This window comes from Diabrotica undecimpunctata, chromosome 5 (genome assembly GCF_040954645.1).
Source record: "Diabrotica undecimpunctata isolate CICGRU chromosome 5, icDiaUnde3, whole genome shotgun sequence".
Lineage (NCBI taxonomy): Eukaryota > Metazoa > Arthropoda > Insecta > Coleoptera > Chrysomelidae > Diabrotica > Diabrotica undecimpunctata.
The window spans coordinates 128,645,009-128,660,533 of NC_092807.1; the positions used below are offsets into that span (position 1 = coordinate 128,645,009).

Sequence of the window (15,525 nt, forward strand, 5' to 3'; positions counted from 1 at the left end):
ATGTGGTAGGCAAAATAATTTGTTACAATTTGTGATAAAATTTTTTTCATGCAATAGTGTTTTCATTGCAAAAACCTATTGATTGTTTTGATAACAGTTTTGATAATAATAAGTAAGTTAACAATAAAACTTTAGATATCTCGAAGACTGATGACTTCAAGTATAGGGATAATTTCAGACCTCATTATCGTCTTTACACCAAACTTCCCGATAGAACTAAAACTCGATATATTTATTATAAAAAAAAAATTGAATTGTACTCTCCAATGCTTTTATATAAAATTCTACACATATTAAAAACTAGAGCTCCGTAAGTGGCAAAATACAACCTGCATTGATTTTAATTATATCAGCACAGAAACAACATCCAGTATTCTCCCAAATTTGCCATCCGAATATTGGTTCTACAAAACCAACTAAAAATAGTACCCCCCTACAATAGTACAACCAATAAAATCTTCTAACTTTGATATGGATAAGCTAAATCAATCTCTACAAGTCAGTGTAAATTTTCCTCAATGGATAATCCAACCACTTACCATTGATTTAACCCTCACAAAATACCCCAAATCAACTACAAATCCGATTTTCATTAAACACTTGTACTCCGAAATGATATCTCATTATCCTAATCATCTCCAAATTTTCAGCGATGCCTCTAAAGCTCATGACGGACATGCTGCTGCATACTACTGTAAATACACTAATCACACGATATCCATACCTACAAACTGCTGCATCCTCACAGGCGAAGATGCATTTATCTTCGAAGAAAGAAGGAGCATTTATCTGGGTACCGTCGCATGTAGGAATAGCTGGAAATGAGAAAGTGGACAACCTAGCAAACACAAGTCGAATAAACTCACAATACATAACCAAAACAATAAATTTAATTTCTGATTTCTACAATTTCTAGTTTATCTGAAGTAATTAAGTTATCTGTAGCAGTGGTGTTGTTTGGAAAAGTATCAAGACTGATTTAAATATTTTATTTTAATATTCAGAATATGACCTTATTTAGTTTTAAATCTTTTATTCAATCATAGTATATTAGCTAAGTATAATATGGCTTTAGTTCATCCTTTAAATTCTCGAACTCAAATTGGCTGATTAATTATTGTCAAGTTCTGAGAATTCACTTGTCTGAAAACAACATGTTTTTGGGAAACATTTATCAACCCAAACACTTCAGAGTCCTTAAGGAAACGTACCCATTCTTTGTGTAGAAAGTTTAAAATGCCACTTTAAGCTTAATTTACGACTATTCACGGAGGTCCTAAGAACCACCCCAATGGATTCGCGTACATACATATTTTGTTTCGTATGATCGGCCACTCTACAACAACTTCTCATCGTGGACACAACCAAGCAAACCAGCATCGGGTGTGCATCCCATTTTTTCCTTTAGACCTTAGACTCCGAGCGAGGCCCAACCACAGACAAAAGGTAAGTGAATCTCATATAGAATTGACAATAAGATATTAAATCTGCCAATTGTTATTTGAATTGCATATTTTACATATCCATTTACGAACATTTGCTATTTTTCGCTAATTGACTTACAAACAAATTATTGCATTTTTTTCGTTATTATTATTTATCGAATATCATTTAACCAGCGACTTCATAAAGTTGTATACAAAACAGGTGTCGATATGAATAATTTTGGTTGAGCCTTTTATTTTCCTTATTTTCTGCCAAATATCACTTATTGGTGTAGATGAATTTATTGATGAGACATAATTGGCCCAGCTTTCTTTTTTAGATTTTCTTAATAATTTTATAATAGTTTTTCCTGGTTTTAAAGTTTCAATTTTCAAATACGATCCTTACAAACCTGTAAATCCATAAATAAAGTTTAGTGTAATGGGTTTATTAAATATTATTATACTTCCCTAATAGCGTATACTTACCAAAATGTTCTTTTTAGTGTTTTATCAGATTCAACGTGTATCTATATACAACGTGCAACTTTCCAGGTCAACTATAATTTCATGCCTTTATACCTCGCTGTAGTTATTTTAAGAGATTTACGCTTGTGGAGATATATGCGTATACAGGTTTTAACACGGCAAATTACCCATGCACTTTAAAAACAATTTAAAATGCACGCAGGTCATTTCTCTGACCTTTTTCATTGATATTCTTCATTTATTTCGTCCACTGAAATTTTTCATAAGTTTTTTTGGTCCAACATATTCTTATATAGGAAAGCACAAGTTTTGTGAGGAAAAGTAGGTCGCTTAGTTTAAATATAAACAATTGTATTGTCGCCATCGACATTATGTTAATAATAACTAGGACAGATTATGTCGAAAAATACAGTGGGATGTACCTAATAGGACAGTAATGCGCAACATATAGCCACTCTTATTTAATATATATTCCGAAGAGTTATTTATGCAAGCACTTGAAAACTGTACAGAATTAATCAAGATAAATGGTGAAAATATAAATAACATCCGTTATGCTTGTAGCATAATAAATTTCTTAGTATAAAATTTTCTGAGACGACCCTGGCCCGAGTATGAATATTTCCGCATTTCTCTATTTACATTTGTGATGAAAGGAAAAAATTCCAAAATCCAGTGTGCAACTGCGACTTTAAATATGGTTTTATTGATTTGTACGTGTTATTTCTACAAATTGAAAAGTTGTTTGATTCAATGTCGTTTCGCGATATTGTTTGAAGTGGTCTAACAACAATTTAGAGTTCGCTAGCCCCCTTTTGATGCGCGGGGAAAAGGGCAGCATAGGTAGCCGGCCGGTATTATACCGAGGCCGAGGGGAATTTAAGTCAGGTTTGGAAGATGGCCCATTGAAGACAGACGTGTTTTAGTTGAGTCGGTTAAAAACCGGCAAATTTGTGAGAAAACCTGATTATACTCAAAGTAATGTGTCTGTTGAAGTAAGAGTAATCACTGTTTTTGTTATATGCCGTAGCTGATCTGAGACAGACATGCATATTTTACTAAACACAATTTGTGACACTGGGGAACAGTTTGGTTTAACAATAAACATAAAGAAAACAAAAACCATGGTTATCAATAATAGTGGCAAAGTTATTACAAGGAACCAGATAAAAAATGAAGATAAGATATTGAGCAGGTGAATGAAAAATGCAATACTTTTTGGTTTTTTTTACATAGGCGTAGTCTGGATTACGGAAGATCTGAATCCGAAATCAGAAATTCGCTCAAGAAAAGAGCAATCAAGAGTAACCTTTTTGAAGATGAGGAAATTTCTGAGTAACCAAAGACTCAATCTGCAAATCCGATATCAGGTGGTAAAATGTTACATCCACTCTTCTTTATGGTGTCGAAGCCTGTACTGTTAATGTTGACTTAACTGTTAATGTTAATGTGTTGCACAGAATGGGAAGAGACAGAGAACTTTTGACCACCATTAAAAGGCGAAAGACAGCATATTTGGGGCACATACTTAGAAATGATAACTACGAGTTGTTGCAGCTGATTATGAAGGGTAAAATCGAAGGAAAAAGGGGTCCTGGTAGACGACAAATATCCTGACTGAGAAATATTCGCGACTGGACCGGGTTAAACACACAGGCGCTCTTAAGAAAAGCAGAAGATAGAGACGAGTTTGCAATGGTTATAGCCAACCTTCATTAGTGGAGACGGCACTAGACGAAGAAGTACGACATAACTCATATGGACTGTTTTTTTACAAAAAAATAAGTTATTAGTACGAATTTGAATAATTAAAAGATGTTTTTATACTTGACTTGAGTGTTTTAAATAATTCAAATTCAAAAAATTTAAATTGTGAAAATACTTTAGAATTTTTTGATTTGACACTTCGTATATCAATATTCAACCAATCTTGTCGACTAACATTTCAAAGAACCTATGTTTATAGATACGCACTTTACCACTTTGTACATATACTATACTTAATTATTCTAAAAACACTTAATACATTCAATAACAAGCATTGTATTTTAGGCTTCACACAGCGTTCACTCTAAAGCACATCTAAACATCTATCTGAAATTGAATGAAGAACTAAGTGCATTTAAAAGCTCTTACTAGTATAGCTAATAAGGAAAATTATCATACACAAGCAATTAGTACTTCATAAAAAGTATACTGGTATATTGAAGTAAATGGAGGAGTTTGTGTTTTTAAAAATGAAACGAGAATATAGAGAAGGTCCCAATATAATTATGTGAAATTAGATAGTCTATTCCATGAATATACGACTGTGTTGGATGATCGCTACAAAGAATATTTTACTGTGCAACATACGGAGTAGGTACGAAAGTAAATTGCTCTAATAATTATTCCAATAAAAATGATTTTCTGTCCGTTCGACATAATTTAGTACTAATTCTATCCCTTAACTGGTGACATTATTTTTAATTACATAAATGGTGACCATGAGTCTGACAGACTCCTGGCTAAAAAAGCTGTTTTTGTCAAGCTGGCACCTAAAACATGCAATAAAACAGTTTTTAATAATAAAACAATATTGTAAGGTCATTTTTATTTGGTGAAAAGGAAAAAAATTAAACTGTAGGACTCAAAAACAGAAAAAATGGTAACATGTTTTATAACACAAAATTTTTAAAGTTTTATGCATCTTTAAAAATAAGTACATTTTATATAAAAAATTGTTAAAAACAACACAAAACCTGAAAATCACAAAAAACGTTAAAAATCTATTCTACCCTGGTACAATTTATACAAATTTTTCGAGAACATTGCAAACATATGGGTTTTTAACACTTTGTGCATAAATATGCAGTCTGTCTTCTTAATTTGGATGGACAGATATAGCAATATTTTCTTATTTCAAGCTTTTTTTCTTCGTTAACCTTATTTTCGGGAATATCAAGGATACTTTCGATCAGTTCTTTCAGCTGCTTTTGTAAAGTTGGTATCTTCTATGCAAATGTGAAGAAACGAGTTTTTCGGCCAGGGTTTCTATAAATTTGAATCTAGTTCAATTATTTTCGGGAATCGAAGTAAACATAATGTATGAATTTACGTATTCTGCGGCTGCAGGAATATTTTACACACTTTTCATCCATCGCGTCTACACCGCCTATGGTCAAGTTATAAAAAGAATTTATTTCTGGTAGTCCATTATCTCCAGCTACTTCTATGGAATGATGCACGAAAGAAATTAATATCACAGCTTAATTTTTTTTGAGTTATACGGGATAAAAGTGTTAGGTCTTTGGTAAATCCATACAAACTGTCGCTTTCATTACGATTTGGTTGCGGAAGGAACTGTGGAGGAGTTTCTTTTTTATTTCTTCGCATTGTGCCAACGTAAGTAAGTTTATGTTGTTGAAGATGATGTACTAAATCAACTGAACTAAACCAGTTGTCGCCAGTTACATTTCTATTAGTATTGTAAAGATGTTTAACTAATCTTATAACAGGAAATTAACCAGGGGCAGCTTTAGAATTAAACAGATCTCCAAGAAGTAGAAGAAGAAGAAGAAGGAGAAGAAGAAGACTATCAGGCTCTCTTCATTGATAATTTAATTTGTGCATTATTTTATTATATTGTATTTGTAAAGGTCTTTCTTGATCATAATACTGTTTATTTTCATATATATACAACAATTTATTAATTGATGGTTCATTTTTTACTTATGGTTACATTCAGCCGCCTATATAATTGTCGTGTTGAATATATTATTTTGTTTTAAGCTTGAATTTGATTTCTTGACTCCTAATAAGTTTCTTGATAAAATAATACCTCTGAATATTTGCTTATTACATTAAATTATTATTATACCTTCGACCAGGAGAAAGATCAGGCTGATTAAGTTTCGTAGGTAAGTAGGTGGACGGAGTCCACCTAATGTGTTTATTATTTGTTTATGTATTGTGTTGACAAAATTTATTTAATAATTAACTGTTGATATCTTTCCTTGGATTTGGTCTCAGAACATAAATATCTTTCCTTATCTCTTTTCGTTTCTAAGGTTTCTTAACTTTCTCCTTGAACCCCAAAAATTTAAGTGGCGCCTTTTTTCTATCTTATCTTATCTTTGGTAATTCTACCCATCTATCTTTTTGTTTATTTCTATATCTTTTCTAATATATCTTAGCCTGTTCTCTCTTGGCCGTTGGACCTATTCCCGGTTCTAAAAGCTAATTTCGAACCCACGACTCGCTCTCCACTAATCATCTGGCTACTGTCCGCAATATCTCCATTGGTGACCTTTCTAGTACCATCCAAAAAAGGTTTCCGAGGTTACAAAAATATTTCTAATCTATATTAGAATTAAACTGCCAAGGTAAGAGTTGACAATCAGAACACACGAGATATCAAAATACAGAGAGGAGTCCGCCAGGGTTGTGTGCAGTCACCACTACTCTTTAATGTCTACAGCGAAGCGGTATATAAGGAAGCGCTCTCAAATTCAATAGAAGGTTTATCTATCAATTGCGAAGTTTTAAATAACTTGCGTTTTGCCGGATAATGACGGATAACAACAATGATTTACAGAACGTAATGCAACTCTTTAATGAATACTGTCATGAATACGGACTTTGAAGAAAATTAAGTGCATGATCATGACTAAATCAGTAGATGCAAATATCCAATTGATTGTAGAAGATACTGTAATTGTAAACCAAACTAAAGAAATTAAAATACGTTTTGAAATAGCACGTGCATTATTCTATGCAAATGAAGCTTAAGTACTGTTGAGTATTGTAAAAGAAGAGTCTTTTACAGCGTATTTATAGTGTTAACTTTTGTTTTCTATTATTTGAGTTATTACGAGTATAAATATATCGACATTGTTCATCTTTCATTTTTGATACCGGCTTGTGTTTTTGATTCGTTGTTACGGTATTCGTGTTTCATTTTAGTTTTTAGAATTTTTTATTTAATTATCTCATTTACTTATTTCTTTCAGATTTCTTGAATGCAGTCGTTAATTACCTTCTTTCTATTCTTCAGGAACGTCTTGTTTATTTATGAATATTTAATAAAGTTATATCAAGTAGCCTAATAGCTTGTAACTTCCATATTTTAATAATTTTCCATGTATGTCCCGAGGTATCCTAGCTCTATTGTTTTTTAGAAATCTGCATGACTTTTTTCTTCATCTTTTGTTATTTACGTTTAATATTTATTATTTTTTTCCCTATGTTGCTGTGTTTGTCACATAAATTATTTATTCTGTTCTTCGAGAATCATTAAATATTTTTCGTTTATATTTACCGGCTAAATATAAACTTTTTTATATTTATTATTTACGATAAACAGTATATTCATGTTTTTGTTTAATAAGTTGTGTTGTGCTGTTTAAAAGTATAGTAAACTTTAAAAGTTTTATTTAAATATTCCCTCCTCCGAGTGATCGCAGACTCATCCCTATTTCCCTTCACCCCTCGAACCATCGCTATCACCTCAGCCCGTCTCCAAATAATGACAGCGCAATCCGAATTGTCCCAGCGCATGTCTCGGGCGGCAATCAATAGTCCCGCCTGGTGACGTAACTTCATCCTCGCGTCCCATTGGTCCTCTCCCGATTCTTCCCATTATTTATGAAAAGTGTATGAATGGGTAATAGCAGCCACGGTACTCGGGCTCGAAATCCTAATAAAGAACATCTAAAACATTTTTGCTTTCCGTCGAGCGTGCACAATATTTTTGCGGAATTCGTTCCCGAAATACCGTTTTTGGGATTCTTAATACGTGAAATGACGAAGTGTTTTGTGGCAGGAGATATTAGGGCGCTAGCCAAGGGGTAGTTTTTCGGTGATGGGTGATGTCTGAAAGAGGCCAGAATGGAGAATACAGGGCCCGACCTGTCTCATCTTACTCCGGAAGAACGGGCCATCATCGAATCGGTTATGATGAGACAAAAACAGGAAGAGGAAAGGGAACAAGAAATTTTGAGGTAGATATTTATTCGTGATACTCAAATTATATCCTGTTTTTCGCGAACATATTATACATTCTGCAACTGGAGATACATGCTCGTTGTTCTTCTTTGATTAGATACATCTGCATTAGATCATTACGAGCTCGAAAATATACACAAAAGGGACACAAACTAACTTTAAATATAATACTTCATTAAATAAATGAATACTCTTGAATGAAATTATGACAAAAAATAAAGATATTGCGCAAAGGCTGCTGGATAAGTATAAAGATGTTACTGATATCTTAATTTACCAAATATATCACTGACTAGTCTAATATTTATGTGTTTCAAAAAAATCCTGCAACAAATTTCTATGAATGCATAGGCTTGATTGAAATAAAACAAAATAAGTTTTCCTAATAATTCAGCATATGGTGATACAAAATTATCTGATTGATTTATTAAAAATAGTGAAGTAAATAAATTCCTTAATTTGTTTGTACAATTATAATTGATCCTTTCGCTTACATTAGTCCCCTGCAATATATTTGCGTGCTTTAAATTGTGTATATTTTCTACATGATAGTAAATAAAATATTTAAATAACCATATTGTTAACGTTTCTCACTAAAATAATGGTGAACATACAGTATTTGTGTAAGAAGCTACGGGAGAGTGTAATAATTACCGCTACTATATAATATAATACAAACTACTAAAAAATGCTAGAAAATAAATTTTAAGAGCTTGATTGTAAGACTTATTAATTAATCTATATTCACAACATGTCTTTATTGTTTGATTTTTTTGATATTAGTATGTAAATATATACATTGCAACCATTCTTTTGGGATTTCTTGTATGTCATAAATAGAGAGTAATAATAAATCAGTGGTCTGTTTTATTCATTTTAGGATTTCTGGGGATACTTCGTCTGGTTCGGAACTTTATTATTCGGTTTTCTAATGGCCAATTCTATTTGATTTGTTAAAGTTTCGTTCCTGACTCTTAGGGTAATATTGTCCCCATCTTAGTTAAACATTGTTTATATTTACTTTTTCCACTTCTTTGGTTAATCTTCCGTGTTGTGGATTAATTACAGTTTTGTCTCTATCTGTGTGCTGCAATAGTAGGATTTAAAAGACTTACAATGGTCTAAATAGATGACTACGCAGATGATATAATCTTAATAGCTGATTCAAAAAGACGAATAAGTCACTTATAATATAGAAAGAAAAAATAACGAAAGTATGAATGAAAACACGAAAAGTAAAAATGATTATAAATAACAAAAACCTAACCTAACCTAACCTAACCTAACCTAACCTAACCTAACCTATGATGATAGTCCAATAAAAATTAATAGGAAAGCAGTTGATAAAGTGAATAACTTATGAGTACCTGGAAAGCATAATATTTAATGACAAAACACTGATTTAAATATAGTTCACTGGACAACGAAAAATAATAATCTGTACTGTCCAATAAAGAAGACTAGGTAAAACAGAAATAAACCTGAAGACCACAATGAGAATTTGTGATGTCATCTCACAACCTACTATAATATATACTAATTAATCATCTTTTTAACTGGCTTTATACAACTGATCTTTAACACTCTGTCTTCCTCTGATCCTGATCCTACTAAATGACCTGCCTGTCCTATCTGGATAGCCTTTATATATCTGACGATGTTTTCAGTACCATAGAGAGTCATTAATTTAGCATTGCGGCGTCTTCTCCACTCTCCTGCCAATTTATCTCTTTGAGGGCCAAATATTATTTTAAGAATCTGCCTTTCAAATACCAGAAGCTTATTTATTTCTTGCTGATGTAGAGTCCATGTTTCACTTCCATACGTAATAATTAGGCGAATAATTGCCATGTACATTGGCTGAGACCTCTTTTTCTATGTGGTTGTCATCTGTGATTACCACTTCCAAACATTTAAACTTTTCTACTACTTCGACGTTTTGGTCATTAAGAGTTATGTTCTGGATAATTCTTGGTCTTGAATTTTCGGTTACTAGCATGTATTTGGTCTTCTCTTCATTTATTCGAAGACCTACTACCTGTTTCCTTCTCGAGTTGTGAAAACACTTCTCCCACGTTTCTTGTAGAATGAGCGACTGCATTTAGATCATTAGCAAAGGTCAAAAATATAGTTTTGATCTTTGATTCACAAATCCCCCTGTCAGCTCAGGTACTGTTATATTATTTATTGCATATTCTAAGGCCAAATTAAATAGCAATGGTGATAAGAGGTCTCCTTGTATAAGCCCTGATGTTATACTAAATAGCATCGATGTACTGTTTCTTATCTCTACCTATGCATTTGAGTTTGACACGCACATTTGAGTGAGTTCCACTAATTTTCTTGGTATTCTATTTCTAGCATTGCTAGCCACAGTCTGCTTCTTTTTATCAAATCATGGTGTACATTTCGTTTGAATTCCCAGTTTTTTTATAATAATTGTCGGATCGTAAATATTTGATCTATTGTTGACCTTCCAGCTCGAAAGCCGCATTGATAGTCGCCTATAATATCTACTGAATAAGGAGTGTAGTAGCTAATGAATCATGAGAGCTACAAAAAGAAACATAAAAAAGTTAACAGCAACAGAGATAAGGTTTATAAGAAATGTTACAGGAAAATCATGTAGGATAGACAAAAACATTAAGATAGAAGAATAACTAAGCTATAAAATAGAACAACCCAAATAAAAACAAAACAACTTGAATGGTTTGTGCATATCGTAAAGATGGATAAAAAAAAGTCACTAAAAATAGTAAAAGCTAAAAGAATAGGCAAAAGAAGATCTAGATAAAAAAATAGTAGAAGCTAAAAGAATAGGCAAAAGAAGATCTAGATAAAAAAAAACTGAAAAATACAAGAAATGGGAGCAAAAAAAATTAAAAAAATCGAAGAAAGGGAACGTCAGATCATGAAGCGTAAACCTCTAAAAAAAGTATGTACCAGCTGATTTTATTGTTGCTATATGTAAATTAATAATGTATATACATAACATATTTTATGTATATGTATATATAACCATATTTTTTGTTATTATATATTATGTAAAGGCTCATGGGCATTGGTTATTAATTGTTGCTTTGTTCTTCCATCTATCTATTCCTAGGATATGTAGGTCTTTTTCAACTTTTCAATGATCTCAACCAAGATCAATCTTTATGATTTGTATCTATGAACGTATTACACTGTTTTGCTGAATTTTCCATTGTAATATGTGCAATCTTTATTTATGTGCCTCTCAAATTGCATTACATTTAATTCTCTTTCAACATTTCTCTCATATTTTTCCCTTTATTCTTGTGTAACTAGCCGTACTGGTTTATTCTTGTTATTGTATACTCTTAAAACTTACTGACATACAATGACCAAAGTCAGCGGCGGGTCCTCTGTATGTTCTTTATCTATTTTTGCTCTTCTTTTTCTATAATTGAATTTTTCAAATTCAATTTGATTCGTAGTTTTTCCATCCGGGGATCGCCATGTTGTGTTGTACACATCTTTTCTTTCGAATTATGTAGTCATAATGATCATATTTTTTTTGTTTCGTGCTGTCTATCATAATTTGCCATTATCGTTGCTTTCTTCGTGTTTAATAAATTTTCACATAGTAAGTCTATAGATCTTTTCTCTTCCCATCTTTGCATTTGCGTCCCCTAATATTATTTTCATATCATATCTATATATGTATAGTTTCGTAAACTCTGTTTACTTCACTGTAAAATTTCTCTTTTATTTCTATGTTTTTTTCTTCTGAGAGTAAGTAGATATTAATTATTGAAATTTTTTGGTACTTTCCTTTTAATCTTAGGACACATAGATGATCTAATATTGGTTTAATCTCAACAAAAGGTAATTTAAGATCTTCATTCAGAATAAAGTCAGTACCTAATATTCGATTCTTGTCCCCGCTGTTAAAATAATGGTTGATGGACGTTTTACATCTCTAATATTTTCTACCAAAGTGTTTTGTTTTCTTTAGTGCCACTACACCAAATTGGAACTTTTTAATTTGACTGATTAAGTGTCTTAGTTTTCTTTCTTCAAATGTGCCCCTTACATTCTATAATGCCATTAAAATGTGCTGCTTTAGTAATGATTGTTTATTACTTTCTGCGATTTTATTAATGCTTGATTCCTTGCCATAGTCTTTGGTGTTCCATTTCCAGTCAACGCATGTATCTTTATTTTTCTTACAAACATTTCGCTAAAATTGCCGATCGCTTTAGTAATTATCGCTTACACGTAGCGTCAACTGGTAAAAAATATTTCGTTAACCAACCGCCTCAGAGAGACGAGTTCCATCTACAAAGAAGACACTCGTGTCTTAGTTAGGGGTAGCTATTCCATGGCCGATACTTTTGTGGTTACTGTATGTCAAACAAGACATCGTTTTCGAGAGTAGGTGCTATCATTTTATTATGGTAAAGTACAACCTACACTATTTGCTGCCAAAATTACATTGCTCACGCGTATTTTAATTGGTACATATAATCTTCTCTATACTCTTGCGTTTACTTATTTATGGTAATATACATACCCAAAGCGAAAGGAAGACATCAGCGAATTCTAGATTGAACATAGACATTCTACTCCCTTTCTTATGACCTCAATCGTTATATAGAGATTATCATATGTGCATAAAGCAACATATTGGATTTTTAAGTCTGATAGTCTTCTTACTTTGGTGCTTTTATGAGTGTCTAGGGTTCTTCTGCTAGTCGAAACCTTTTTGCGTATTCTTATCTATATACAGTTGCGGTTTTCTTATTTTAGGAGTCTTGTTGGTTATGATAAACAATTTATATGTCTTTGGTTCCGGTTTCCTTATGGTAGAAGCGTAGTCGGTTATTGCAACTATTTTACTTTCGTTACATATGGTTCCCTTATGGTAGGGACTTTGTCAATTATGGTACCCGTTTTATATGTCTTGTTTACGAGTTCCTTATGATAGGAGCCTATGGTTATAATATCCATTTATTGGGGCATTTCTTTTATCTGAAAAGAAACCCAGTGGTCTACTGAAAGACGATACCTAGTCTGCCGAAAGTCTATTTTTTTCTTTACATTCTTTGTCGAGGTTCACTTATTCTAGAGACCTCATTGCGGTCATCAAAACCAAAGTACACTCTGGTATTTCTTTTATACTTAAAGATATCCAATCGTCTGCCGAAAGACATATTCACTGTTTATTTTGTTCAAGGTGCTCTCATGATAGAGACCTTTTTGAGGTTGTCATAACCATATAGTCGGGTATTTCTTTTTTAATAAAAGATAATAGTCGTCTGCCGAAAGACATTTCTACGTTAGTCTGCAAAAAACATTGCTACTTTTTTACTTTGTTCAAGGTGATCTTCTGATAGAGACTTCTTGCGATTGTTACAGCCATTTTACATTGCGATATATCTTTTATACCAAAAGATCCCTAGTCTGCCGAAAGACTATTTCTTCTTTCTATACTTGTCAAAGTACTCTTCTTACAGGGACATTTTGCGGTCGTTATTACCATTTATAGTGCAAGCAATGTTTATATACAATTGCGAAACTGCAGCAACCATTAATGGGGAATAATAAACTAAATTAACCTACAACATAAAATTTTGGACTGTTCTCTTATATCTAATAATGTTAATAGGCGAATTCACTGTATTTTTTGACTGATGTCATTACGCCAAAGTCGCCTGGTATAATTAGTGTGCCATTTTTGAGTGTAGTTTTCAGCTCTAAGTTAATGCTTTATAGTTTTATTAGTATTGTACTGCTTTTTTCTTTATATATTTTTTATTGTACTTTGATTTTTTTACATTCTTCACACCTTTCCCATTCTATTTTTATTTATTGCCAATTCTTCCTAATTTCCAAGATAATCCACATACCTATTTTAATTTCGAGATATATTAGAACACTTAAAGCCTAAACCGTACACTAAATTAAAAATGTGATACATAACCAAAATTATCTGAAAAATTTGTGAAGACGGATAAAACATCTAAGCCAGTCTTACGAAAAAAATAAGAATAAAAAACGGAGAAAAAAATTGCTTGAGCCATGCTTAAGAGAGCTGGAAAACTCAGCTTTGGCACGGTATGAGCATACTGCTGTGCCTGATAAGATTTTGCCCCAACTCTTTGAACTAAAATGGAGACAAAAGGAAAAAATAGATGATCCAGAAGAGATTGACTCTTTTGAGACTACAAAGAGAACGAATATAGAGGCGACTATGGACGCGGATTCGTTCTTTCTACCAAATAGGATTCAATGATTTCAACCAGGTTCCTACAAACGAACCTTTAGCACAGTAAGAAAGCTTGGGGTGTAACTTAGTGTTGCTATAAGGACATTCAGAGGGCTACCAAAGAAGAAAAACTAAATAATTTAAAATTCAATTTAAAGAAATCTGCAATCTGTAGGAAAAATTATAATCTGAAATTATATATCTAGATCAAAATAGAAATTGTAGAATAATAATGGACTATTAAAGGACAAACATATCAAGGTAGATATAATTCATGCAAGTAAATAACTAAAAAAATAAGTTATCCCCCCACCTATATGTAGTAATTAAAAACAGTTTTTTTTTATTAAATTAGCCGAAGTGTTAACTATAAATCTAATATCTACATATACATATACATATACATATATATATATATATATATATATATATATATATATATATATATATATATATATATATATATATATATATATATGTAAATACTTTTTTCTTTTTGGGTGTGGTAGTCAATAAAAAATAGAGCTTTGATAAGGCGTACTATTTATTCTGAATCCAAGCTTTCGGTGGTTTTTTGCCACCTTTATCAAGGTTTACAAAGAAAATTACTATGTTGTAACAATTTGAAAGGTGCCAAAAAAAGGCTATAAAAAACTATAAAAAAAAACTTACCCGAATGTAAGATTCGTGGCATAAACAACAACGTTAAATAACATGATAATACTGAAGTTGCAACTAAACTTAAAAATGTTACTGTTAAAAAAACACTGTAAAAATTAATAAATACGTTAAAAGTTAAAAACAAAATGAAAGACGACATGTTAAAACAGTCGTCGTTGCAAGCTTGATTTCAGTCACATTTCACGAGCAGAAAGAGAAACTGGGTGGACAATTATTGTTTAAATAGTTAGGAGAAAATACAAAAAACAACTTTGAAAATAACGTCTCACAAAATACTGTTTATGAATTTTGAGTACTACCAACTTGAAATTAAGTGGGAAATTAAAAATTTTATTTATAACATAAGCAATCGAAAGAAAATAGTATTTAGTAAATAGGTTTAGAAAAAATAATAACTGAAACAAAACAGCACTGAATTAGTAACTGAAGTTTGATCACAAATATTCAATTAATATTGAAATTGAAAAAAAAAGGAAAAGAAATAAAGAAAACTCTGAGATGCAAAATAGCTCAGTCAAAAGTCAATATGAAATTGTAAATTTTGCTAAGATTTTGGATCTCAGATCTCTTATTAAGATTGTTATTATCACTCTTGCTGATATGTACCATCTCTAAAATTTATTTTTCTCTCTGGCTAATATTTTTACATTGTTGAAATCTATCTTATGGTCTAGATCCATAGTATGCTCTGCCAAAGACAAGTAGGTTTGTTTA

At 31.8% G+C, this 15,525-nt stretch overlaps 1 protein-coding gene across 1 annotated transcript in view; it reads left to right on the forward strand.

Moving 5' to 3' along the window:
• Positions 1-7,572: 7,572 nt before the first annotated feature.
• Rim (Rab3 interacting molecule) overlaps positions 7,573-15,525 on the forward strand; it is a 295,789-nt gene continuing 287,836 nt past the window's right edge. The window contains exon 1 of the mRNA XM_072532709.1: positions 7,573-7,894. Within this exon, the coding sequence (XP_072388810.1) occupies positions 7,782-7,894 (113 nt within the window). The 5' untranslated portion in view covers positions 7,573-7,781. The remainder of the gene's footprint in view (positions 7,895-15,525) is intronic.